Source organism: Micropterus dolomieu, linkage group LG04 (assembly GCF_021292245.1).
Source record: "Micropterus dolomieu isolate WLL.071019.BEF.003 ecotype Adirondacks linkage group LG04, ASM2129224v1, whole genome shotgun sequence".
Taxonomy (NCBI): domain Eukaryota; kingdom Metazoa; phylum Chordata; class Actinopteri; order Centrarchiformes; family Centrarchidae; genus Micropterus; species Micropterus dolomieu.
Window position 1 is genome coordinate 21,842,446 of NC_060153.1, and position 13,097 is coordinate 21,855,542.

Genomic DNA, 13,097 nt, shown 5'->3' on the forward strand with positions numbered 1-13,097 from the left:
TCAAAAACTCCCCCCCCCCCCCCCCCCATATCTCATTTAAGTATGACTAACGCCCAGAGAAAAATATACAACCTTCCTCCATTTAAAATAGGATATATTCTTTTTTGGAATAATACAAACCTGATAGTAAGCGACTGTTCATATAAGAAATCCACTAAATCCTACATTGAGTGTATTTAATGTGTTCAGTTAAACATCTTCAGCAAAGTTCATCCACCAATATCACTTATCACTAATATTGCATGATGACTCAAGCTATTAAAAATGCATCATAGCCGTCAAGCAAATAGGTTAACACACACCTGAGCCACCATCAATGGCAAGTACATCTTCATGAGCAGCATTTAGCGGACAATTATTCTAATATTTGACAATTGGCTTAATGCTGCAGATAAGTAGCCCCAGATAGCAGATACAAATTAGACTCATTGCATCTTTAACCCTGTAAAGCCTTTAAAGGCTGTATTCCCACAGCTTAAAGACATGTGAAAACAATATAGTTAAATGTGTGCCCTCCTTCATTCCTTTCCTTTGGCAAATAGACTTGTAATGCTTGAAGATGGTAATGAAGTACAGCCTTAAAATGACAAATAAAAAGGAACGTAAGGTAAAAAAAGTGTGGCATGAGAACCAAACAGCCAAACCATCTAAACGGCTTTCGAGTATGATTGTCAGTGTCATTTAGAAGAGTAGTGCCCACAGATGACCTTTTAATTGACCCATTAGGATAAATATTTTCGACTTGAAGCTTAATATTCTAAGCCTACAGTGTACATATAGGCATGATCATCCTTCATCTGTACCATAATGTGAGATGTCACGCTAAACGCCTTCAGTCAGAGCAAAAAGCATAAGTCTGACATTGTAGCAAACATCACTGAGCTGACAGGGCGCCTCCTGTTTGCACTGATGGTCTGGTCCTCTTGGCAGCAGATTCCTCCACTACAAAGGTGTAATTAAACTGTAACACCAAAAACAAAACAAACTGAGTATATTCCTTGTTAGGAAACATTTATGTTCTTAAGAATCACAAAGCTGAAGTTGAGATTCAGATGAGACAATACCTCATTTTCAATATCTTGGAGAGACTTTATGCGAATGTTGTTTAATTGAGAGCTCAGTTCAGTCTGAGAGAGACAAGACAAAGAGAAACTAATGTGAAAACATGTTTATATAAGAGGGGTGAAAAGGGACAAGAAATGGAGCCCATCACATTAGCATTGTTGAAAATGTCAAACGTACCGTGCTGTTTGCCCGGATTTCAAACTTTGGGTGAAGGCTAAAGGGAACTCCATCGAGAGCTGCAGAAAATGAAGGTAGGCAATAGTTGAGTGAAATGCCAGCACTGAGAAATAGTAATATGTGTATGAGAGGAGACTTGTACAATACCTGAGATTCCCTGGAGACTGCTGTCAGCAGGTTTGTCCACGTTGTCCTTGGCATGGAGGCCGTAGCGTCTCTGGCTCAGTTTATTATGTGGCACTGGAGGAGGAGGGTTGCTGCGGGCACAAATATATAAATATTATCACCAAGAGTTAAACATCTCCAGGATACAAACTTAGCTTTGTACCAATGTACCCGGTTAACCATGTGAAATTGCTCTTTTCCAATCCAATCAAGTTATTGTCATTTGAATTGGCCTATTTACCAAAAGAGCCATAACATGTAAATGGTAAATGTATATCACCTTTCTAGTCTTTCGACCAATCAAACTGCTTTACACTACATGTCACATTCACACACTGATGGCAGAAGCTACTGTGCAAGGTACACACTGGGGTTCAGTATCTTGCCCAAGGACAAGAGAAGCTGGGGATCGGACTGCCGATCTTCCGATTAGTGGGCAACCTGCTCTACCTCTCCCCCCATGTCCCCCAGTAAATGATGATGTGTGCTCACTTTGTGAATTGTTAAAATGCACTGTAGGACTTCTCTATGTTAGACATTAAATAAGTACTGTACCTGGGTCTGAGGGGCAGAGGAGCAGATGGTTGCTCCAGTGAGAGTGTGCGGAGGTCCAGGCTGATACTGCGGGGCATGGCTTGGGGCACGGGGCTAGAAAAATAGCCTTTTCTGCACCACAACACGTAGCCATGGGCATCTCTGGGGACAAGGCACATTTAATGTTACATTTAGAACTGTATATGTGCCAATTAAGTACTGAATGCACAGTTGAATGCAGGCAGTCTTTAAATTACTCATTCATTTGAATCCAGACCACTGTGTTTAGGTTGTGGGATTTAAGAAATGCCTTGATAAAACAGCTGCAAGTCAAATGTTTGTATATGTGAATGCTACCAACCCCACATATGTGTAGTGCTGCAGCATCATTTTGCTTTTGGCTGTCAGTTTGATATCCAGCACAGCTGTGTCCACACTGCCCACCGGGACTAAGCGCACACACACCCGTTTCTTCTTTGAAACAGAGGTCTCTGGTCACACAAACAGAAACACAAACGTCTATCAGACTGCAAACTAAATTAGCAGTAAGTACACATAACATATCAGGAATGTGTAAACACCTGTATGTGTGTGTGGCATGTATTGCTCTCTTTGGGAGGACCAATTATAGCGTTAAACTATCATAGTGACGACATGTCTGCGTTGTGCGGACATTTTGGCTGGACCTCTCCACTTTAATGGCCTGTCTAAAGGTTAAGGTTAGAATCAGTGTCATGGTAAGGGATGCAGTTGGGCATTTAGTTGTGATGGTTAAGGTTAGGGGCTAGGAAACGCATTATGTCAGTGAAGGTACTCACAGGTAAAGAAAGACAGAAATGTGTTTGTGTGTGTGTGTGTGTACTCACTTGGTTCAAGATGCTCTGCTATGAAGCAATAACCGTGAGGAATGGAGTCCTTCTCTGAAATAAGCTGAATGTCTGCCACTACCATACCACCTGTCAAGTCCTATAGAGAGACAGAGATACAGGAGGACAGGAGGGACAAGTGTAGAGAACAATGGGTTGGTAGGAAACATACATGATGTACTGTGGTATTGCAAAGACACAAGTAATATGGTTATTGAAAGTATGGAAGAGTCTCTCTGATTTGTCTCTGTTTGTTACCTTGCTGTAACAGAGGTAATATCCAGACTTCATCAAGCTGCGTGTAAAGTTTGCAGCTGCGCCGTCTTCTGTGATGCTGATCTGCAGAAGGACAGAGAAATTAATCAGAAAAGGGGTACGGTTAGATATACCACATCTGACATCACAAAATTGTTTAAGAAATAGGCACGTAATAAGGCAAGTTGAGGCATAAAGAGAGCTGTTGATATTAGTGGTGGCCTAAACTATTCTTAGTGTTAGCTGGGTCAAACACTGAGTTTAAATTCAGAGCCAATGCGTACTGTTATGATCAAAATTATTATTTAACAGTCGGTCATCATGCTTTTCATTAGTGTTTAAGTCAAACACATACAGTAGACTTTTATAAATTCAGTGGCTACACAACATCCTTTTTTTGGCCTGGATCTTCAGAGATGGTAGTTTACATAACTTTTAAACAATCACTTTGTTTCTAAAGGTCAAGCTTCCAGCTCATCGTAGCACTTGAGCTGTCCTACTTAACATTTCCAACAACATCTGATTAAACTTGGATGCTGGAGGTTGTTTCATTTTCTTAGTATTTGACCTTGCTGACTTACTGTACATTGTAACTGTCTATAATTAGATAGACTAAAATAATATGGCTGGTCAAATTTGGGCCCCATCCATACATGATCCTTTACTCCACTTTTCCACTGTGAGGTTGTGAGGTCATATATACAAGTTCATTTGTCAAGGTAAGTGCAAATGTCAGACCTTTTCTCTGTTTGCAAAATATCATACACATAATTCTTTCCCTTAGTCTTCAGAAAGAATCTAAGATTTCTTTCATTTTAAGACTTTACGTAAGCTGTTCCCCGTTGAGAGAAATGTGGAAATACCTGATTTGTTTGGTAGGTTTCTAAATGGCTGAACATTTAGGAAAATTGTATAAACATCTACATATTTGAGCATACCAGGTTGAAATCTTTGGGGCAGGTGCTTGAGTTGGAGGTCCATGCCACTGCCGTGATCGGCCTGACTCTCTCACGTTCCATCAAAGACATCTGAGGAAGTGAGAAAAAAAAAAAAGTACAGTGAAAAAGGCAGGTACAGGAGCGCCTGATAGGGAGCACAACAATATAAATGTGTGTGATTTAATGGTGGTGGCAAAAATAAATAAAATCGTGTCAGTCTTCTCATTTCCAGAGGAGCTTTTTATACAAATTATACTACTGTGGTAGCAGAGATCAGAATCGGCTTTATTGGCCAGGCTTCTCTACACATACAAGGAATCTGACTCATTGTTTTATTTTTTCCATTTTTTCCATTCAACATCTAAGAACAAGAACAACTAACATCTAAGAACAAGAACAACTATTATGTACACAAGTATTTAAAAAAAATGGTGTATATATTTATACAGAAAACACAGAGATTCTCATTATCTCTGTCATTTCATTGTCACATGCTTTATCTTATAGGCTTAGTAAGAACCAACTTGCTGAGTCCATGTGACGAAAAGTGAGGAGTCCCAAAGGTAAACAGGCCTCCATTCAATGTAAGAATTCATGTTATGCCTTATTGTCTACACTGTCTAGACAGAAATATCCTATTCAGTCTAAATAATAATGTCATCTCTGTATGTTCAAGGGCAGAAAGAAATTATTCAGTGCATGGCAACAGGGAAGTGGCAGATACTCCTGGGGAGTTCTGCATTTCCCTTTTAATGAGATCTTTTTACATTTTAAAGCTATTTCCCCCCTATTCTGATGCTAAATATGTCTGCTTGATATGGACTAAATCCTCTAACAATATTCCCCCTTTTCAAATAGCTGAAATGTGATTACTTATCAAATGCCTAGAAACTGACTGCTGTCGTCAGTTCTCACAAGACAATTAGTTAAAAAACATAGATGAAGATAAGTGTAAGTCATGAACAAACGTCAGAAAATGAACCTGCAACATGTAAAATGTTTAGAGAGGGTAGATTTGCTCATTTGCTTACTTAACAATATACGTAATTAGGTAACAGCTATTGTTTCTCTGTTAACTCTATTTTGGTATCAACGTTGGGAAATCAATACCAGGCAGATCCAGGTAGCTTATATCAGACCTGGCTGAGCTTTGACAGTTCAATTATTTTCCCAGCAACTTTTATATCAACATTAACACACTTCTGTCTTTCTACACAAATTCACGTGTATTGTAATAGTGATATTCATAAGAAACCCTGAGATTATTAACGAGACTGGTTGGTAGTCATGTTCCAAGCCGAGTTTACCATAGTGGCGACATTTCCATTCACAAAACTTCGCCGCTACTTTTTGTTCAAAAGTAGCTCAATTCTTCTTCCCCCCCTTAATGAGTCGACTACTAAAATAGTACAAACACATACTTACTCTGTTTCTGTATTCACTTCTGTCTCTACGAGGTGAAACGGTTTGGCAGGCCAACAACTTTTTAGTTACCAGCCGACATTTCTTGGTCTTCCTTGTGAAAGCAGGAAGTACTGAATCCATTCTGACTCCAACTCCCATCAAACCACGGCCCAAGACGTCAGAATAAACGCTACTCGGGTCTGAACGGTGTGAACGCAAGAAACAAACTCCGGCCTCTAGTGAAGCAAGCGCGTGCTGATGGAAAGAAGACCAAATGGCAGGGACCTGCTGTCATTATCGATGGTGTGAGACAGACTGCATAGAATGTTAAACGACTTTTAATGTGAGTTCAGCAGTTCAATTTTAACTCCAGGCTTATTAGGTCAACCCGTCTCAATGGGTTAATTTGCCTTTTCCCTGTTTACAATTTAATAGAGCAACATGTTCATCCCACTAAATATTTTAGGTACTTTTAGGTATTTTAGAGTATTCAACTTGGTGGTAAGCTAATTTACCTGATATTCTCTATTTTAAGATTTTGTTTTTTTCTTAACTAATTCCTACAACCTTTAACAGACTTCCAGTTAATAGTTTCATTTTTTTATTTTGTTATGTTAGACTTCTATTTTAGTTCTTTAAAAATAATATCTCTTAATGTCAGAGGTATCCGTGACAGCACCAAAAGAAAATCTATTTTTATGTTCAGTAGACGAAAAAATGCAGACTTGATATTTTTACAAGAGACACACTCAGTAGACTGTGATGTGAAGTTTTGGAAAGCACAATGGGGTGACCAATGTTATTTCTGTCATTCCTCTCAACAATCAGCAGGTGTCGCCATTCTCCTTAACAAGTTTAAAGGAGACATATTTGAATCCTTGATGTCAGAAGAGGGTAGATGGATAATCTTAGTTTTCAAATTAGACAATTCCTTTTTTTTGGTTTGCAATTTATATAACTACAACAATACAGGTCAAGCAAAAGCAATGCTCATAACAGTTTGCACACATCTGAAAGCCCTTATAATCAAATATAAGGAAGCACACTTGATCATTGGGGGAGATTATAATGATGCTCCAGATGATCTTGTAGATAGAATACCTGCAAGACTAATCTCACATTCAAGATTCAAAAGTACTGCATTTATTTGTCAACAGCTGTCAATCATAGATGTGTGCCGCTTTTTAAACCCAGACATTAATGAGTTTACTTGGAGTAATGCCAATAGATCCCTACAATCTAGAATTGATTTATTATTGCTTATATCTCCCTCTTGTCGACAGTTTGTTTCAGAATAAGCTCATAGTTATGCCCCACTTTCTGATCACAAAGTAATCTCAATCGATTTAGCAGGAACAAAACAACAAAACAGCAATTACGTGGTTATTGGAAACTAAATAATAAATTATTATATGATGAAGGATTCTGTGATCTGGTGAAAAAACTGCAAAAAACATATTTGATAACAATGAAAGGAATCACATACAAAAATGGGAATATTTCAAGTACAAAATCAGAGTAATAGCAATAATACGAAGTAAAGAAATTTAAAAAAATAACATAGCCAAAGAAATATGTATTATGGATTAATTAAATGCTTAATTGATTAAAGATAAACTTTCAGAAAATGAAGAAATAAGAATGAAGAAACTAAAGGAGGAAATAGACAACATGTATATTCAAATGACTAAAGGGGCCTTTATAAGGTCCCGAGCAAAATGGTTAGAAAAAGGGGAAAGAAACTCTAGTTACTTCTTCACTTTAGAGAAGAGAAACCGCAAAAGAAATAATATAAATACCCTTAAAATTAATGATAACATCATCTCTAATCCTTTGGACATCTCTAGACATGTTAGCTCATTTTATAGCAATATATATAAGGCAAATACTCAAGTCGATGATTGTGATAAATTCACTCCAACTATATCTGAACACTTTAAACTGGAATGTGAACAGCCCATTACAAAAATAGAAATTTCAGAAGCTGTTTTGTCAATGAAAAAAGGGAAATCGCCAGGTAATGATGGGCTTTCTGTCGAATTTTATTTACATTTTTGGGACATCATTGAAAGTCCTCTACTTGAATTATTCAAAGAATGTATTGCTAAAAAAGAAATGTCCACAAGTATGAAGCAAGGCTTAATATGCCTTCTCCCCAAACCTGATAAAGATCATTTACTTATAGAAAACTGGAGACTTATAACTCTCTTAAACATTGATTATAAAATATTGTCATTAATTTTTGCTAAGCGGTTAAAAAAAGGCCTTCACGAGATCATAAATGAAACACAAACAGGTTTCATGTCTAAACGTCACATAAGTTCAAATATAAGACTTGTTCTTGACTTGCTGGACTATTCTGACAACATTAATAACGATGCACTGATTGTATTTCTCGATTTCTATAAAGCATTTGATACTGTAGACCACTACTTCCTGTTCAAAGCACTCCAAACATTTGATTTTGGACCAAAATTTATATCCACTGTAGAAATGTTTTATAAAAATATTGACAGTTGTGTTATATTGTACCTAAATACCACCAAAAGATTTCCTGTACTTAGATCAGTTTGCCAAGGCTGCCCTATTTCGCTTTTTTTTGTTCCTGCTGGTGGTTGAACTACTGTCACTACATATTCATCATAATCCCATTATCAAAGGTTTGTCTATTTTTGGTAAAGAAATCAGATTGACTCAGTTAGCTGATGATACAGCTCTTTTTTTAAAGGACAAAATCAGATTGAATATGCTATATCCTTAATTGACCAATTTTCTGCTGCTGCTGGATTAACACTGAACAAATCTAAATGTGAAATTTTATGTATATATCAAACTGATGATAAGAAATTGTTTAATATATCTGTCAAGAAATGCGTAAAATATCTAGGTATTCATATCTGCAAGGACTACATTGAATGTCAGCAACTTAACTTCTCTCCTAAATTGAAGAAGACTAAAACAATACTGAACTTATGGCTTCAAAGAGACATTTCAATACTGGGCAGAATTCTCCTGACTAAAGCAGAAGGGATTTCAAGATTTGTTTACCCTGCTCTCACTCTCAGTGTCCATGATTCAACATGCAAAGACATTAATAACGTACTCATAAACTTCGTATGGAAGAATAAGCACCATCACTTAAAAAAAGCGGTGCTCTCTGGCTCTAAGGAGGAAGGCGGCTTTGAACTTTAGGACTTTTGTGACTTGAATTACACCTTCAAGGTGAAATGGTTAAAAGAATGCTTAAATGCACCAGACTTATTATGGTACTTTATCCCACATAACATTTTCAAAGAAGTTGGAGGTCTCCAATTCTTGTGGGTCACTATAATATCACAAAGTTACCATTAAAACTGTCCCGATTTTATCAACAAGCTCTTTTAGCTTGGAAGTTGTGTTATTCTCATAACTTCTCTCCACACAAGTCTATTATATGGAATAATGAATGCATCACCAAAAAGGAACAAGTCACTTTATTTACAAAACTGGATTGATAGAAATATCATCTTCTTAAGGGACGGTAACGGTCAATTAATTAAGTATGAGTCCTTTCTTAGAGAGAAGGCATTCCCAGTCGCATTCAGAGAATATAGCTCAGTCTTTAAATCTATACCTAATGGTTTATTGGAACTAATGAAAAGCTATAAGAAACAGCAAGAAGTGCCCAGTTTCACATATACTCTTTATATAAATAATATTGATATTTTGATCAGCAAATGCACTAACAAACACATTAGAAAATGCTTTTTAAATTTAAAGAAAATAACACTTCGTGGCAAATTTTTCTGGAATTCTCAGTTTTCCAATATTAACTGGTGTAAGGCATGGCTTGTTCCTTTTAGATTCTGTATTACAAACAAAGTTAGAGAATTACATTTGAAAATTTTGCATAAAATATATCCAACCAACATGCTTATCTCAAAATTCATGCTTGTTGATAACAATTGCACCTTTTGTAGAACAGAACAAGAAACTTTAAATCATCTTTTCTATGACTGTTCATTCTGTAGCACATTCTGGAGGGACCTTGAGAATTACATATATTATAGACCAACACATACAATCACAGTTGAAAGGAAAAATGTCATTACCTACTTTGAATCTAAAGATAAGAACTTATACACCATTGTGAATCTCTTTATTTTGTTTGGGAAATTTCATATTCACAAAGCTAAATGCTCTAAGTCTACCCCATGTTTTAAAGTAGGCTACTCCTAATCGAAATAGATATGTACTTTGAGTCTCTTAAACTTGTATCAAACAAGAAAAGCATTTCAATAAGTAGTATCTACTCAGAGCTATTCCTCTAAAAAATATCTTATCTCACCACCTGTTAAAATAGTCTGTCACTTACTCACTTACTCATCTCTTAAGTCTGTCCTGTTTTGTATTTCCTTTCGTTTCTGTTAATGTATTTGTTATTTAAGTTTATTATTAATTTATATATATATTGCACTATTGCACTATGCAACATTATGTTATATTAAGTCTTATATTGTGTTTATAAGCTGGAATGTCTGAATGTCTGAAACCTGATTTTCAATAAAATGTTTTAAAAAAAAACCACAAAAAAAAAAAACCGGTGTGAACGCAAGATGGCGGCATTACAACAGCCAGAGAAACAGTCTGTTGCTGATTACTTAGCATTCATTAAAAATGTGTCTTGATGCTAGTTGTGTACACGAACTGTTATATTCGATCATTTGGGGATTTCTCGGTGTTTGTGTTCTGAATGTAGGAAATAAAAGAGGAAGAAATAAACATTTAGCCTATTTTATCTCATTCGCAAACATTAGATTACTGCATAGGTTTGGACAGAGGAGTGCTGAGAGAAGGATCGATTCTCATTTACATGACAATGAGGGTGAGCAGGGCAGGCGGCGGTGGAGGAAAGGAGCGAGTGAGGGAAGAGGATAATGGAAATGAGTGACCAGAGGTGGGTAGGGTGGGGTGGAGAAGGGGAGCAAATGGAGAGAACGGGGAATGAGAGATAGAGAGGGGATGAATTGTAGGGAAAAGTGGGGGTTTAAAAGGGCAAGGAGAAGACGTGAGGCAAGACTGGCCATGAAAACCACACACACACACACACACTTCTGGTTTAAAAGATGAAGCTAATGATAGGCTTTATTTCTTAAAAACAGCAAATCATGAAAAGACCAAAACCAACAATGTAGCCCATTTGACCATCTGTCCCATATAGTCCTTCATTGTTGTTCAATTAAAAACCCATCGGTGAGCCACAATGTTGCACAGGGTGATGTGTTCCTTCATTATGATGAACACCAGCACTGTAGAGCATAATGAATCCCACATTCACCGCCCTGCAGAAATACTCACTAAAGCAAATGTGTTATAAATAGTCAACAACAAATGAATTTTTAAAACCTCAGACTCAATCTTTTTTTGCTGTGCTCAGTTGTTTTAGGAAATTATTAAGCATTTTTAAGAAATTAAATGAAACTCTTTGGACTCTTTTTAAAAAATAGATCATCTTTAGCAAGGAACCAATGTGCATGGAGCCACAGAGTGCCACAAAGAGGGAAGGGAAGACAGAAAGCATTGAGGACTAACACATTGTTCACCTTTTCATGAAACAATAAAAAAATAAATATATTCTCAACAGATGCAAGGTGGGGGGGTGGGGGTGGGGGTTTATTTAATACAACAGTTTATTGTGGGCTCAGGTCTTCTTACTCCTCTCAAAGTGCATGCTTCTGGGATGTATGCATCTGTTTGGAGTAGTCACTGAGCACAAAGACCATGAATAACCCAGTGACAAATACTCAAATACCTACAAAAAGAAGCCACTCTAACCTTAGTCCCTTGCAACATGGAGCTAGCTTCATAAACATAGGCTTGCTCCATATAAAGACTTTATATAAAAAAAGGCCTTGATAGCTCAGACAACACATACTTGTAACAGACACTCCTCTTAATCAACATTAATGTTGTGTGTACATGTGTGAAATTGAGAAAAAGACACTTGATTGGAGCATCCAGAGGTGCTCGGTCCCTGTTGGCATGGCAACATGCAGAGCAAACCACAGGGGGTGGTTGTAGAGGGGGGAGGCAAAAGCCGGTGGACTGTTCCATCTGGGTGAAAATAGAAATCAGTGTTTATTCAGAGCCTTTAGTTTTATTGGCTGATTGGCCAAATAATGACAATGAGACAGCTGTAATCTGCTGAGACTAAAACAAAAGGGAGAAGAGGCAAATTGCCAGTGAGCGCGCCCCTGTGTGTGTGAGTCTGGAAGCGTGCACGTCTGTGTGTCTGCTCGTTGGGGGAGCATGCAGCTGCCTGTGTGTGAGTGGCAGTAAATATGAGAGTGATAGACTGAGTGAGAGAGCAGGTTTAAATGCTCTGGTGTTTCCTACTATGCTGGGGGATTCATTCATCTTTTCCATCAAGTCAGCCTCCTGTCTGGAGTGACGGCAAATGACACAGATGCATTAAGCTCATGTAGGCTGCACACAAACACACACTTCTCACAAGTATGTAGACTCAAGCACACTGAATTGAATTGGAAAAAAATGTAATCAAGCCATGGCCACCACACATACACTTAGGGCTTCCCCCCATCTTTGTATGTAAGTATTGAGGTAGTTGAGAAGAAGGTAGTAAGTGTATGAGAATCCTAATCATCCTGAAACTAATGGTCCACCCAACCAAAGAATTAACTTGCTAATCAATTAGCCTAATTAATTAGCAAGTTTGGAGAGGAAAATCTACAGTGAAAATTGAAAGGTTCAGAAATAATCAACACAATCGTCTGGTGTAAAATATGTTAGTAGACTACCAACATTATCATCAGAAACCACCAAACACACGCCACAAACAAAAGAATAGTGATGAAGTTATGTGACATTTCAGCAGCCACCCAATAGAATTAGAGCCTCCAATATCTCAGCAAAAGATCCATTATGTAATCTTTATATCAGTAGGTAAATCAGAAATTGATCTGTACCAGACTGAAGTACCCTACAACTAAGTTTGAGAACTAATTGTTTAAAAGTTGCTGTGTATGATGACCTGCTGGTTGGCATAATGCAGGTAAAAATGAACTTGTTGAAATGCTATGTTTAAATATAATTCCATCATAGAATAAAATACAGTAAGATGGGGTCACCATAATCTCAATTGTGTACATCAGAGATGCAGTCTCTGTAAGAACAGGGCACCTTTAGGTGTGACATCCTAACACACACACACAATTTTAATTAGTATTAGTAGCATCAGCATCATCATCATCATCAACAACAACAACAACAACATTGTGTCCATGGTGAATTTCAAATCAAACTGCAGCATTTCCAGGAGCCCGCCGACATACTGATGGAGAGCTGCGACAAAGCAGCCACAAGCATCCAGAACCAAACCGGAATTTAATCAAGGTTGCTTTCAAAATAAAAGCACTAAAACTGTTTCGTGTGTAACATAAAACCCATACGAATGCAGATCAGTGTGGCTTAACTGTTTTGCAAGATAGCAAATCTAATTCTAAATAATGCTTCATTAGTTCATGGATGTTCTACAGCTCTTTGTATTTTGGTGGCAATCCTGTGTGGCTTGGCACATGGTATTATCATCATTCATTTTGCTGTGTACCTCCAGGTCTGTGGAGCAACTCCACACACCTCATGTCTTTTAGAAGCTCTGCCTAACAGCATTTTCACAATATAAATTAGATGTGTA

The 13,097-nt window shown here is 37.4% G+C and overlaps 1 protein-coding gene across 2 annotated transcripts in view; it reads right to left on the minus strand.

Moving 5' to 3' along the window:
- Positions 1–161: 161 nt before the first annotated feature.
- mvb12a (multivesicular body subunit 12A) overlaps positions 162–13,097 on the minus strand; it is a 33,234-nt gene continuing 20,298 nt past the window's right edge. Inside the window, exons 1-10 of one of the 2 annotated variants that reach the window (XM_046046420.1) lie at positions 5,426–5,627; positions 4,001–4,090; positions 3,066–3,146; positions 2,808–2,907; positions 2,303–2,432; positions 1,963–2,103; positions 1,390–1,499; positions 1,243–1,301; positions 1,065–1,127; positions 162–961 (exon numbers count right to left, since the gene is read on the minus strand). In XM_046046420.1, the coding sequence (XP_045902376.1) occupies positions 875–961; positions 1,065–1,127; positions 1,243–1,301; positions 1,390–1,499; positions 1,963–2,103; positions 2,303–2,432; positions 2,808–2,907; positions 3,066–3,146; positions 4,001–4,090; positions 5,426–5,563 (999 nt within the window). In that variant the 5' untranslated portion in view covers positions 5,564–5,627 and the 3' untranslated portion in view covers positions 162–874. Of the gene's footprint in view, positions 962–1,064; positions 1,128–1,242; positions 1,302–1,389; positions 1,500–1,962; positions 2,104–2,302; positions 2,433–2,807; positions 2,908–3,065; positions 3,147–4,000; positions 4,091–5,425; positions 5,628–13,097 lie in introns of those variants that run through there. The other variant, XM_046046421.1, reaches the window with a different exon arrangement.